Here is a 14,102-nt window from a genome sequence, read left to right as displayed (position 1 = left end):
TATATTTGACTCATGTTTTTTTCCCCACCAGATAAATTTAGATATATCTTTCTGCCACTGTTTAATCAGTACATCAGTTGTCAAAACAGGTATTGTCTGAAACAAAAATAACATTCTAGGCAAAACAATCATCTTAATCACAGAAATTTTCCCCAACAATGACAGTTGTAGTTTGTCCCATCTTAATATATCTTTTTAAATTTCATTTCATGTCTTAACATAATTATTTTGAAATAACATACAGTTCATATTTGTCAAAGTAACACCCAAACATTTTACCTTTTTCTCAATCTTGCAACCCATTTTGCTCATCAATTGTGTTTGGTCTTGTGTCTTCATATTTTTGTTAGCATCTTTGTCTTCTGTTTATTAATCTTAAAACCAGCTAATGCACCAAATGCTTTTAATTTTCTCATTAGTAGTTCAATCCCCTTTAAAGGATCTTCCAAAACCAGCACCAAATCATCTGCAAAAGCTCTCAATTTGTAAGTCTCTTTTTGCATTTTTACACCTATTATCCTCTCATCTTGCCTTATATCTCTATTCAAAACCTCAAGAACCAAAATAAACAGAAGAGAAGATAATGGGCAACCTTGTCTTGTTCCTTTTTGTATCTCACAAAGTTTTGTTAGATCACTATTAACAATAATTTGTGCAGTCTGTGAAGTATACATCAATTTTACCCATTTTATAAAGTACTCTCCAAAGTTCATATCTTCCAAAACTTTAAATAAAAAGTGCCAATTTAAATTGTCAAAAGCTTTCTCTGCATCTAAGAAAATTAATGCAGCTTGTTTTTCATTATGCTGCTCCAAGTATTCTATAATATCCAACACCATTCTGACATTGTCTTTTAGGTAAAAATCCGCATTGTTCTTCATAAATAAATGTGTAAGGTTGCTTTTTTCAGTGTTCAGTTCTTCTCACGATCAATGCATTTGGCACCTATATTTGAAACAGCCAAAGTAATGCCTCTGAATCTTACAATGATTCAGTTTTGACAGAAAAAGTGAAAAAAGATTTTTTTAAAAAAATGTAGATTGGTGTTATAGGCATTGTGAATACCCGTCCTTCAAATAATTCTAGACATTGGTGTTATAGAATGAAAACATAAAATGAAGCTAATGGAATAATCAATAAAAACATAGAACAACTGTGGAAGCCATTCTTTACATAGAAAAGAGAATGATGTCAGAATTTAAAGAGAAGGGAATGGATGAAGATAAAACAATTTACTGTCTGCCTGACATCTATTCTGAACAGATGTTTACTATCATTGTAATTTAGTTTACTCATTCTCCACTTTGACTGGAAAAGTTTTCCAGTCAAGAACAATTTAGGATTGCTGTTCCTGAGTTGTAAAAATTACATTTCCAAAGCCCCTGTAGAGAATTATTTCTATGGTAGTATAAAAATGTAAAGAGCTATGATTTAATACTTAAAAAAAATCAGAAGCAAATTCCATGGACTTCAATGAAACTTACTCTAGTTTACAATTGTTCTCTTAAGTTGCTTAATGTCCTGTCATTAAGCGAGTTACTTGCATCTAAAGCCCATGGAGATGGTTTAGGGATGGAGGGTCAATTTTTTTTTTATACTTCTGGATTGAGTGAGTGGGTCAGACTGCTCATCAGCTTGTCAGCTTGTTTATGTTTAAATATAAAGAAAGGATGGATAATCTTCTTAGGACAAGAAACTTGCTCTAGGCACTTGTTCCATATACCCATGTAAAGATTTACAACTTGACAACATTTTTGGTGGAAAGCCAGGTATGACCTTAGCAAGCAGCCTATTTAGGTATTCTCTAAAATTCTCCCAAATACCCATTCACTTTTTTTTTTTTTTTTTTTGAGCTGCCTCTATTGCTTGATGTTCTCTTGGGGAATAAAAGTCAGAAAGACCCACTGTGCTTTCCTTCTCTCCTATAAAGGTCAGTGGAATAGCAACCTCAAAATCAAATGCAACCCCCAAAGACCTTTATTTCTCTTTTCTTAGAGAGAGAGAAAGAGAGAGAGAGAGAGAGAGAGAAAGCAAGCCTGCTGAGTCACTTTAGGAAGTCTGTTGCCCAGGATGAGCAGGACATCAGAAATAGCTCTCTGAGCCAAGCACATTATTTTGTGTGTGGCTATGGGAAAGACATTTTCCCTTCAGTTTCCCCTCCCATCTTGATTTTCTAAGATCAAAATTATTTAAATGGAGATGCTTTATTCTAGCTAAAGGGGTTGCCAATTCACCCCTCTTACTTAGATTAAAACATTTCTGGCAAGCAATTTCTTTCTTCCAACTGAGAATGGCCACGGCAATGGCAGCCTTATATTGAACTATACACAGGCTAGCGTTGCCTTTTGAAGCACTTTATTCAATTCATGCAAAGCAGTTAAAGCACCTGTTTGGCTGCAGTGGAAGAGCACAAAAATGACAGGAAAATGAGGCATCATTAGTTGCGTTCTGGTCGTTCAGCCTGTGTTTGTGTGCAGACCCTATTCTGGTTCACATTCCTTTCTTTTTCTACTGACATTGGCAGTAATGTGTCATTCTGGTAATGGCTTGGTCATTTTGTGTGGGGGGGATGTGGGTGTTTCAAGAGGGACGCTTATTGCTTGAGGCAGCCCGCTGCAAAATGCTAAATAACGTGCATCTGACATTGTGCTCTGAAATACATTGGCTTTAACTGTTGCACTATGAAATGTTCAAAAGACATTTTTCAATAGCAACCTGAATTAACGGAGGTCATTAAAATAGAAATAGTATTTAATTTACTCTTCTTAAATGAATGTAATTCCCTGTTTCTGCCTGAGTTCCTAAGGAGGTACCATGCTGGGTATTGCATTAAGGTTGTCATCAATATGTTTGTTTTACACCCTGTTATTTTGCTAAGCATCATATGCTGGACATGAACAATAAAATACAGATAATATAATTAAGGGTGCTTTCATGGGAAGTTTTTATAATTCAAGTGACCCCATCTCATTCATGAAATTGTATTTGTTTTTATTAAACTTGTTATATTGCCAACTGTCAGAGTGCTTTGTTGGCTTATAATAAAAAAAGATTATGAACCCTAACCAGTCCTCTTTTTCTACCCCATTGTCATTTTTTACCTCAATAAAACTTCCATTTTAGAAGAAAAACTGGAATTACTGTGATGCATTTCAGACTGTTAGCATTAGGAGATCTTTCTCTGTAAACACCAAAAATTATAATTAGGTTATAAGATGCCATCAAAGAAAACCCTATCAAATTCAACAGATTAAAATTCAGCACCAAGTCAACCAATGTTAAAAGCCTGTCTGAATAAAAATATATTTGCCTGCAGAGGAAGGGCATCCAAGATGGAGTCTCCAAAACCTGGGAAAAGCTTGCTAAATATGCGCCTGGATGTGATTGGCTCACATCCACTCCCTTGTGGATCTTAAATGTGGTATTTTAAATACACTGAGACCATATTGAAAGAGGCTGTAGAAGACAGTCCAATAACCAAAGAAGTTGCTGGAAGAAGGGAGCCATGGCTTTTCTGCACTAGCTCAAGCCAATAACTGATTGCAGCATTCTAAACTACCTTAAATGCCCCAATACTTTTTAAAGAGAGATCCCTACAGAGCACACTGTATTAAATAAAATGGAATGAAGGTAATGCGAATATCACCCTGACCAGCTTCGACATCTCCTGGAATAAGAATGGCAGATGCAGTAACTGCCTTTGCTACACAGATGCATTCCTGAGTACTGTTGAAGCCTTGGGATACAGGTTCAGGGCTGAATCCTGGAGGGTACCCGGTCTGTAAACTTGAGTCTTCCAAGCTTATGTAAGTCCATCCAACATAGGTTCAGTCCTTGTTCTATGGTATGTCTTTTAGCTGACTAGGAAAACCTCTGTCCTCTCTGAATTATGCTTCAGTTCTGAGAACTCTTTGCCCCATCTACTCCATTACTGTCATCAACCCTGAAGACTGCAGAAAACTCTCCATGTACTTTCATGTACAGGTTAAAAAACATGGAAAGCAAGATGGAACTCTGAAGGGAACTATGGGCCAGCAGCCACTGTGGCAAATAAACTCTCTTGCACCATTTTCTGAACTTGCCCTCTTAAAATAATTGGGACCAATGTAAAATAGTGAAGTGGCTTAGCTGTCTCCCCGTGAACACAGAGCTCGCGGATGACTTTAGGCCATTCACTCATTCTCAGTCCAACCTACCTCACTATGCCAGATAAAATTAGGGAAGGCAAGGCACCGTGTAGGCTCCTTGAATTCTCTGAAAAAGGGTGGAATCTAAATGAATATGTGTACCCCTCACTTTTTTAAAAGTGAATACCTAAAAACATGTACATTTGAAAAGATGGGAAGGGAATGTAAGTAGGTGTTCTAAACTGTGTGCATTATATCACTATGCTTGTAATTCGTGTGAATTGACATCATGCCCCCAGATGACTGTAAACCTTTTGTGCCAATTCTGAATAGTGAGATATTTTTTAAAAAAATATGTGTGGAATGGTATTTAAAATCATCTTTTATCCTGATTTGGAAAGGGAAATTGAGGCTAAACAAATATTAAATAATTGTACTTCTAGGAATGAAGGTGAGGTCTTTCTATTTTTTACAAGTGTTTGACTTAGTGATTTTTATTTTATTGGAGTGTAAAACAGTTTCTGTCTCACCTATTAATGCATCAAACTACCCAAACTATCTAAAAATAGATGAAAAATAAGCCAAATTAAAATTAAAAGAAATCTGATATTGTACAGTCAGAAATAGAAATGGCAAATTATTAAGGCAACCCTTGTGTTTACTTTTTAATTGTCATATGTGTAAAACTCTAACCTCTGGATTTTTTGGTTTTATACCCAGAGTAATGACTTGGGTGTAGTTTTTCTAGGTTTCATATTCAGAGTAATTATTTTGGTATGGCACTACGAATTACCCTAATGAAGTTGGATTATTTCTAAGAGCTTCCGTGGACAGCCAGAGCCAAATGGCTTCAAAATTGGATGACTCTGCCAGAAAGGGAGTTGGCTGTGGATCATTAAACTGACAAAGGGTGGACTATTTATGTAGTGAGAAGAGAATAATCCGTAAATAGTTTTATAGAACTGTTGTACTATATGTGCAAAATTGACTGAAGAAGACATATCATCTTAAACTCATGATTTGCTTCATGTGAATGGCCAGTTCCAAAATGATTTGGTGTACGAACATCTTATTTTAACTCAGTTATACGTACTTTTTCCTGATTTTATCTCAGCATAGTGCCTAGTTATTCTAGACTGTCATGCATGTCTTACCACAGGTAAGAATTTGCTTCGAATGTTTAAGGCTTCCAACATGTTTCGTTTTAATATGTTAATCTGTTTATTTTTTAAAATGTCACATCCATGTTTGTGTTCTTCATCAATGCTCCTTTTGTTTCTTTTACTTTAATTTTATTTTTCAGAATTCTTTCACTGACCATCATGTCCCCTTTTGTTCATCTAAATCCATTTCAGAGGTAATAAGGAATTACATATGCAACAGGCCTAGATAAATTGAATTAATTTATGGTGTAATTATCTAATCAGCAGATATTATCAATGCTGACATAACAAAGATGCTTTGACTGTAAGACTGTAAGATTTCTAAATAAGTTACTGTGGTGTAGTCCCTTTGCATTGTTTAAATTGTTTCACCACTGGTTTTACCAAAAACAATGCAATTATAGTATATAAGTGCTGATATGGTATGTATGTGCATATAGGACATGTATATATTTTATTCTTTTCCTGTATTGTCTATTAATTATTTGGCAGATTATGTAGATATCATGCTACTTGCATTAGCAATTATCCGCGTATCCTACTTGCTGGCTGGGAAATTCTGGGAGTTGAAGTCCACACATCTTGAAGTTGCCAAGGTTGAGAAACCCTGTTCTACATAAGAATGAAAGGGTTGTTTATGTTTTTCAAGAGAATGTGAAATAGCTTTACTGCCTTCCTCTTCCTTCAGGTACCATCAGAAAAAATCCTCCGAGCTGGAAAGGTATTACGGAATACTATCCTTTCTCGTGCTCCTCACATGATAAGAGACCGCAAATACCATCTGAAGACCTACAGGTACGTGTGAGTGTATCATGAGAGAAATATGAAAGCATATTCATTTTTGTTTATGAGTACCACCTTGTGATTTTTAATAATAGTTTTGGGTCCTTTGAGGTTTCCAAATATTGGAATTATTGGGGATATTGTAGACATCTCGAGCATGCTTAAGCCAGTTGAAACCTGTGGCTTACAGCACATTGAATTCTGGCCTGTTTACAGATTTAATGCCACATGCATCAGTCAGGCATCTTGAGTCAAACAAGGTAGTGGCTGTCTGAAATGCCTACTGTGTATACTTTCTTTAAACCAAATAGGTTATCTTTAAATAGGGCCTTTCTCTTCAAACTTAGCCTCAAACTACAATCCTAATCACCAAGGCAGGAAGTCTAGCCAGAATTACTAATGGTTGGGGATGATGGGAACTAATGTATAGCAATATGTGGAAGGATATCAGTTCCCCAGTTGTTATCGGGAGCCTCATTTTAACTCGATAGACTTACTTCTGAATAGACATAATGTAGAGTTCCATCGTCAGTATTTTGTATACAAAATACAAATATTTCCATATAGATCTCAATATGAAATACATGCATTGTATATATTAAACATACAACAGACAATGTTTTTTATTGTCTGTTATGTATTTGAGTAAATATGGATATTTAGCATTATTCTTTTATGGATCCTGCTGGTGGCAGCAGTGCCTTGTTAAACAAGTTATTTATGTTTGGCAGAATAAGAATTTAACATAGATTTCTACCTTTTCTTTGACTACTACCTTAATAGTGACCTCTAGCTTCCCCAGGGCACTGAAAAACTGAATTAAATATTATTTGGGTTCTTTTTTCTACTTTTGAGAGTCAATATATTTTAGGAGTTAATTGACAGTTTTTAAAAAAACTTAGAATCAAAATACACAACCTGGACTTTGTTTAATCAAGCTACAGTCATTTGAATTATATCAGAATGGCAGGATGGAAATCAATGGTCATCAAGCACTATTTTGTATTCTCTATGCCTGCATTTTTTTTTTTTATGAGTTCATACAACATATCAGTCACATTTTCTCTCTAAAATGCTTCCCAAATTTAAAAGCAAGTAACTATAACCCTTATTTACTAATTAATGACTGTAACAATGTTGCTGGACAAATTTCTTCCAGTGTCCTTCCACTGGAATTAGTGAAGCTGGCAGAAAGTATTCAATCTTACTTTAATTCTTGGAGGTATGTTTTGATAAATTGAAGTACAGGCTTCTGTTGCCATGTCATTTCAACAATGTCAACATATTCCTATTCTCTTTGTCTCTCTCACTGAAATGGTAGATTACATGTGATAAGGCTATTGTCTGAAAAAAGAGATAATTGTATTTGCATTGTTAAGTAAGTTTGCTTTCCTTATGCATAGCTGTGAACCATGATCCTTTTGAAACTGTGTCAAGTTTGATTTAAGTAAACAAAATTTCTAGTTTCCTGCAATAACGTAAGTTAACAAATAGAAAAGTTGTTATTTCTTAGAAGTTATATTAACCAGACATTTATATAAAATGTCTCTGAAGAGAACCTGGAAGATTAACAAGACATTCAAATATATTTATACCATATGTCACTGTTATCATTTATGTTTTAAATCAGAGGTACGCTGCCCAACCAAGGCCATGTGAAGTTCCCCTGACCCGTTTTTAATGCATCTCTCTTGAAACTCTCAACAACTTTTAAAAATTTGAATTAAGTTAAAATAAAAATAAATGCATTTTTTTCTTGGATGCATCCACTCACATCTACTCATATGTCTGGAGGTGGGCAGGGGTGGTCCAAAAAGGCAAGACGGTAGTTATGGCAGCATGACCAAAGCTCCACCCCTTTTGTACCTGCACTGATGTTGCATGCATGGACAAAGGGGTGGAGTTCAGTTATGTTGGTATGACTTACCCTTTTTTATGCCCCCCCCCCACCAAGTGCTGGTGCATCCACTGTTTAGTGTCCTACCTCTGGCAGGCCACTCAAAAATCAGCTGCACCACTCACCCTGAAGAAATATCTGCAATTATTTAAGATCATAAACACTTATTCTATTGATACATATATTTCTGGCCTTTCTTCAAACAGAGGTATTCTCAGAAGGCTGGTATTCTAGGTCAGGGTCTCCTGGGCCCAGGGCAGGAATGGTGGGGCCAGCTGTTGGCCTGATATTGCTGGGGCCTATGAGCACAGGGTCTGTTCTTGGGGTTTCTTATCTGAGGACAGCTTTTGAGATCAGGCCATGGCATCTTGTATTCCTGCACCCAGGAACACATCGACGCCTGTATTAATACTTCCTGTCGGTTTGTTATTCACAGTGTGCTTCAAAACCAACCCACAATTTCTTCACATGATCCTCATTGTCTGCCAATTTCAAATGTCCTCAGCTGGGGTTACCAGATATCTGAACAGGCAAAGGAGGACAAGGACAATTAGAAAGGAGGACAACTGGGGGGAAGGAGGACACATTAATTGTTTCACGTTCTTAGCATCTGTGAGAAAAATTGCAATGAAAAATTGCAAAAAAATGTACATAGGCCTATATGTACTGTATATGAAATTACTTTTTCAAGTATCAGACTGATTTTTCAGTTGCAATATTTTTCCAACAAATCTTTATTTGAACATACCCGAGCAATAATATAGAATCGATCCCGACACGTTTTTCAAATTCACCCTAGAAATGTATGATGAGTCATGTGATCTACAGACTACAGTGATCATAGATTTGAAGGGGCTGGATTGAAGCTGATTGCTGGAACCAGGAAATAAATTAAATACAGATAGTCCTCACTTACCAACTGCCTCACTTAATGACCGTTCAAAGTTACGATGGTATAAAAAACAGCTTTGTGACCAGTCCTCACATTTACAACTGTCACAGTGTTCCATGGCCATGTGATTGCCATTCGTGTGCTTCCAAACCAGCTTGCGACAATAAGAGTCAATGGAGAATGCAGAAGTAAAATTGCAGGTTGCAGTCATGTGATGTTTCGCTTAATGACTGCATTGATTTGCTTAAAAACTGAATGGGAAGTGACATTGTAAGCCCATCACAGTTCATGATTTTCCACTTAGCGACCACAGAGTTTAGTGACGGAGTTGCCAATCCCAATTGTGGTCACTAAGCAAGGACTACCTGTAACATAAATCTAGGCTGTTGACAGAGGACGGAAAGAAAGAAACAGACAATTTACAAGGTCACAATACACAAAAGTATGAATGACTACTGTTGTGAAAACAGTCCAAATTAGTAATTAAAAAAAAAAAAACACTAAAAAAACTGGACAATATTTGATTTTAGGCTATGCCTGCTGGATGGAGGACATGAGGACAAAAAGGAGGACAGGTCTGATATTCTCAGCATGGTTTTGTCTATACAGGTAGTCCTCACTTAACGACTACTCATTCAGCGACTGTTCAAAGTTACGATGGTGCTGAACGAGGGGGACTTACGACTGGTCCTCAAAGCTGTTGCAGTGCCCTGCAGCGTGATCACGATTCAGGCACTTGGCAACTGGCCTGCATTTCTGACTGTCGCAGCATCCTATGGTCATGTGATCACCATTTGCTATCTTCCCTGCCGGCTTCCCACAAACAAAGTCAATGGGGAAGCTGGCAGGAAGTCACAAGTTGCAGTCATGTGAGGTCCTCACTTAATGACTATGTGGGATTTGCTTAATGACAGCAACTAAAAGTGCCAGAACTGCTATCGTAAGTTGGTGTGGTCACGTGATTTTTTTTATTTATGACCATGTCTCTTAGTGACAGAGTTTCCAGTCCCAATTACCATTGTTAAGCGAGGACTACCTGTATGTTTATGAGTCTGGAACTCACAGAGATCACTAGTTAATCATTGTTCAGTCTACTATCCTAACAGCTAAGTGTAGAGAATGCCAGCCAATTACTGTTTACCTTTTCTGTTTCAAACTAGTCAATCACTAAATGCACTGCCTTAAATGTTTCTGGTGCTTCTTGTGTAAGGAATGAAGCTGACAAGACTGGAACCAACAGTTCTAAGGCCAGAGAGAACCACTGGTTCAACTTTGTGTAGGTGCCTCCTGATCTCAAGGCCATAATGAAATTGTCCAAATTTCCATTGACTTGAAAAGATGGAAAGAGAAGGCCTAGAGGTTAAACTCAGGAGCACACACATATTTTGAGGTTTTGATTTTTGTGTACTGCAGGAGCCTGTGTATATTGCTATGCCTGGTGTGAAACTGGGTAACAAACATCTTTTCACCATCCTTTCATAAAAAGAAGCAAAATAGCTTCTAGCATATCCACATATTTATGGTCCATGCATTTATCTGCATGTATTTATGTATATTTGTCTTGACAGTTTGGAAGACATTCTCCTCTATAGACTGCTGTGGGTGGCTCCAAAGGAAGAAAAATGTTTAACACTTGTAACAGCCAGACTCAGAAACCTCAAAACATTTTGTTTACTGTGGTGCGAAATCTGCATGGCAGAGGAAACCCTGTCAGGTGGCATGATTTGCAAGCTACATGAAACGTTGTGTTCAACAAACTCTGCAAGGACAGTATGTCAGCAAAATTGCATAAAGGCCTTTTCCCCAATAGAAAATAAATCACAGTATTAGGCTATTAAACTGGGCTATGTGAAACCCCAACTAGGAGCTAGGAAGAAGATTTGAGTGGAAGGCAGTTACTCTGGAAAACAGAAGTCCGTAAATGTAGGATGAACTCAATTCACAGTGAGTTTCATCCATTTCTGAATGAAGACAGCTACCTGGAACTCTTGAAAGAAAGTCAGGATATAAATCTAAGAAGAACAGCAACAACAACAAAGTTAACTAAATATTTAGTGCCTGAAACTACTGATTACTATACATATATTGTTCCCACATTTCAGACAATGCTGCGTAGGAACAGAACTGGTAGACTGGATAATGCAGCAGAGTTCCTGCGTTCACTTACGGACCCAGGCTGTGGGCATGTGGCAAGTATTGCTGGAGGAAGGTGTTCTCAATCATGGTAAGAGGAATTTAGAATTGTGAAATCCAGGACATACATTCCTTAGTAGTTCTGCTAGGAGACAATGGAAATCTCTTGAAGTTCATACATCTGTACTTTAAATTATGAAATGTATGGCTTTTGCATTTCCAGGTTGCTTGAACGATACGATTATTTCAGTGCCCAGAGACAAAGTCTATTCCTAGGGGAATCACTATCAACAGAGAGCAAGCATATTTAAGGTGGGACCAATAGTGAGGTCCTCAAATGTCATTTTTTCCCCCATTTCCCCTTAGAATTAAAGGAAAGAGGCATGTTGGGAACAATGTACCTGAGAAAAGTGATGTATTTTTGCATCTACTTATTTTTACATGTACATAGCTACTTTGAGTTTTATAACTTTTTGAGCTGTGTATAGGCAAATACGATGGTACCTAGAAACTGTGATGGATGAATAAATGGATGGGTGGATAAGGGCTGTTCAAGAATGTTGTTTGAGCCACATTGGAAATGATCCAACCTGATTTTCTTCTCCCAAATAATTTGTGGGTTGAAACACAGGGATCACTTCTCCCTGGTGTAACTAAATCAAACCCAAATGAATAAATCATCTGATAGGATCCAATCTGGTTCTCTAGTGAAAGAAATCAAAGAAAAATGGAAAAAGCAGGAATGATGATGAGAATTGTGTTGTGTGAATAAAGTCTATAGTCTTCTAAGCTGGATGATGAGACGTTCCCTTTTGCATCCTAATGGGTATGCCTGCCCCAGCCCCCAACACTGGAACAGCAAGTCCTTCTCTGACTAACAGATAAGGAAATTTGATGTCAGTTCTAAAAGGTGTTCTTTCTAGAATTAACAGAACAAGCTCTTTGATTCCATTTTCTGTGGCTAATAGAAGGGGCCATTTTAGTCTCTCCCTTCCCTTCCCATTTTAACTTCAGGAGATCAAAGTACAAAGTTTCCAAAGTCAGGATCCTCTTCTTATCCAGCTTTAAAATTTACAAAATTTTAAGTAGGAGAGGCAGCGCCATTATTAAGACTAACTAACATTTGTAAAATTGCTGAAAGCTTTTGAGTCCCTCCATTATATCAGGGGGTTAGAAAAATGGGAGGGGGAGGAGAGGTATACTAGTATCAGAGCCTCTTCTATATCAGATCACACTGTTAGAGAGCTTTCAGACATGCAAACTGGATTTTAAGTACTGAACAATGCTAGATTGCAATAATGGCTCTTTCAAAACTTCCTGCAAAAAAGCAACACACCTGTTTGTAAATCCTACTTGAAACTTGAAACCTTTTGATAGAAATTTAGTTGGTGTGGATACTGAATTTAAAACTAGGATTAAACTAAAAATTGATCATTCATCCAAAAGCCAGTCATCTCCTCATTACTGAAAATTCTTGCAGTAGAAGAGAGTTACTTAAAGCTCACACAGTATAGATGTTGTGGAATCAGATACAGGGAAGAGCCATAGATATTTCATTATTGATATCCAACACAAAGTAATGGGCATGTTGTTTGTTAATGTGTTGAATCACCAGCACTGATATTCTCACCTGGCACAGGCAAGGCATTGTTGGCAGAGATCTATGAGAAGTCCAGCAGTCTTCTGGCAACTGGCTGGACCTCCATAAAGAGCCTTGCCTTGCCTGCTGAGAACTGCAGTTCTGTGTCATTTAATGGGGTTGAAGATATAAAGCCTTCCACCATCAATCTTTTATATCATGTTGCTGCTTTTTAGTGGACCAAGAGCAATACTTCCAGGACAAATATTTATTTTATCGATTTTTGGATGATGAGCATGAAGATGCCCCAGTGATGCCAACTGAGGAAGAAAAGAAGGAATGTGACGAAGAGTTGCAAGACACCATCCTCCTGCTTGCTCAGATTGGACCAGATGCCCATATGAGGATGATTCTTAGGAAGCCGTAAGATGGTTAACAGATTTATTGCTTTTGAGACCCTGATTTAAACCTTTCATCTGTATGTGTATGTGGTAGGGCACATGTGATTTCTGTATTTAGATATAAGATCCAGGGCACAAAAACTCTGCACTGCTTGAAATGGTAACTCAGATATGCTTTCTTTGATGGAATAAGACAAAAGACCTGAACTGCATCTGGCCCTTAGGTACTTTCATGGGCCTGCGTGCCAGAAACCTATAATCAGATTGTACCTCTTAAGATATCCTATATTCATCTGATGAAACCTTCTGCTGTACAAAGTATTCTGTCTGTGTGGAAATTTATTTTTTAGGCAGAAAGATTCTAGGCTAATCTACATTACATGCTAACTTTCCAGGTGCAGAAAGTTTCCCACCAAGTTAGCACTGATTTTCAGCCTATAGAGTAGTCCAGATACGTATTTATTATCCCATTTATCATGATCCTATTATTAAAGTTCACAAGAAGTGTAGGATATTGGCTCAGGGTTGGTTTGAAAAATATCCTTCTGCTTGTAAATTACCACAGCTGCTGCCTTTGACTTGCAATTCTTCAAGAGGCTGCAAAATTCATATAATTACCAAGAAAGAAATAATGTATTTTTTTATTTTTAAAAAATGCTGAAAAGATTACTTTGAGCATTTGATTGTATAATGGCACTGCTGCTTTAAAAGGTGCTTTCTATTGTTTTGAATTTGAAACTCACTTGCAAAATGTGTCACTTGTTTTGACAGGCAACTTTAAAAATTCTTTATTTATTACATTAACTGCAACATTTTAACTGTCAAATGATGAAAGAATGTCTGTAGTGTTAAAAAAACAGAATAAAACGGCAAGGGGAAAATTGGCAGACTCTGGTTGCTATTGGTAGGGGTCCCCTCCTTTTTGTTAAAAAACATACATTGCTCTAAATATAAAATTAGCTTCTTTTTTTCAAATGCTGCAAACAAAGCTGCCTGGTTCTAATGATGTATGTATTAAGAAGTATAAATCTGTTACATGCTCTGAAAAAATATTTGAAAGATCTGTTTTAAAAATTATTCTGCAATTCAAAATTGACAACCGAAATTGATTTTTTATTTTTTAATAT

General features: G+C 36.9%; 1 protein-coding gene across 1 annotated transcript in view; it reads left to right on the top strand.

Annotated features, from left to right (window-relative positions):
• RAPGEF4 (Rap guanine nucleotide exchange factor 4) overlaps positions 1–14,102 on the top strand; it is a 166,872-nt gene that overhangs the window by 105,391 nt on the left and 47,379 nt on the right. The window contains exons 7-9 of the mRNA XM_088135803.1: positions 5,979–6,085; positions 10,965–11,086; positions 12,811–12,997. Of these exons, the coding sequence (XP_087991929.1) occupies positions 5,979–6,085; positions 10,965–11,086; positions 12,811–12,997 (416 nt within the window). The remainder of the gene's footprint in view (positions 1–5,978; positions 6,086–10,964; positions 11,087–12,810; positions 12,998–14,102) is intronic.

This window comes from Python bivittatus, unplaced genomic scaffold (genome assembly GCF_059951505.1).
Source record: "Python bivittatus isolate LINGU-HERP-01145 unplaced genomic scaffold, Pbiv_v1 ctg000200_np1212, whole genome shotgun sequence".
NCBI lineage: Eukaryota > Metazoa > Chordata > Lepidosauria > Squamata > Pythonidae > Python > Python bivittatus.
This window is presented reverse-complemented; position numbering and strand designations above follow the sequence as displayed.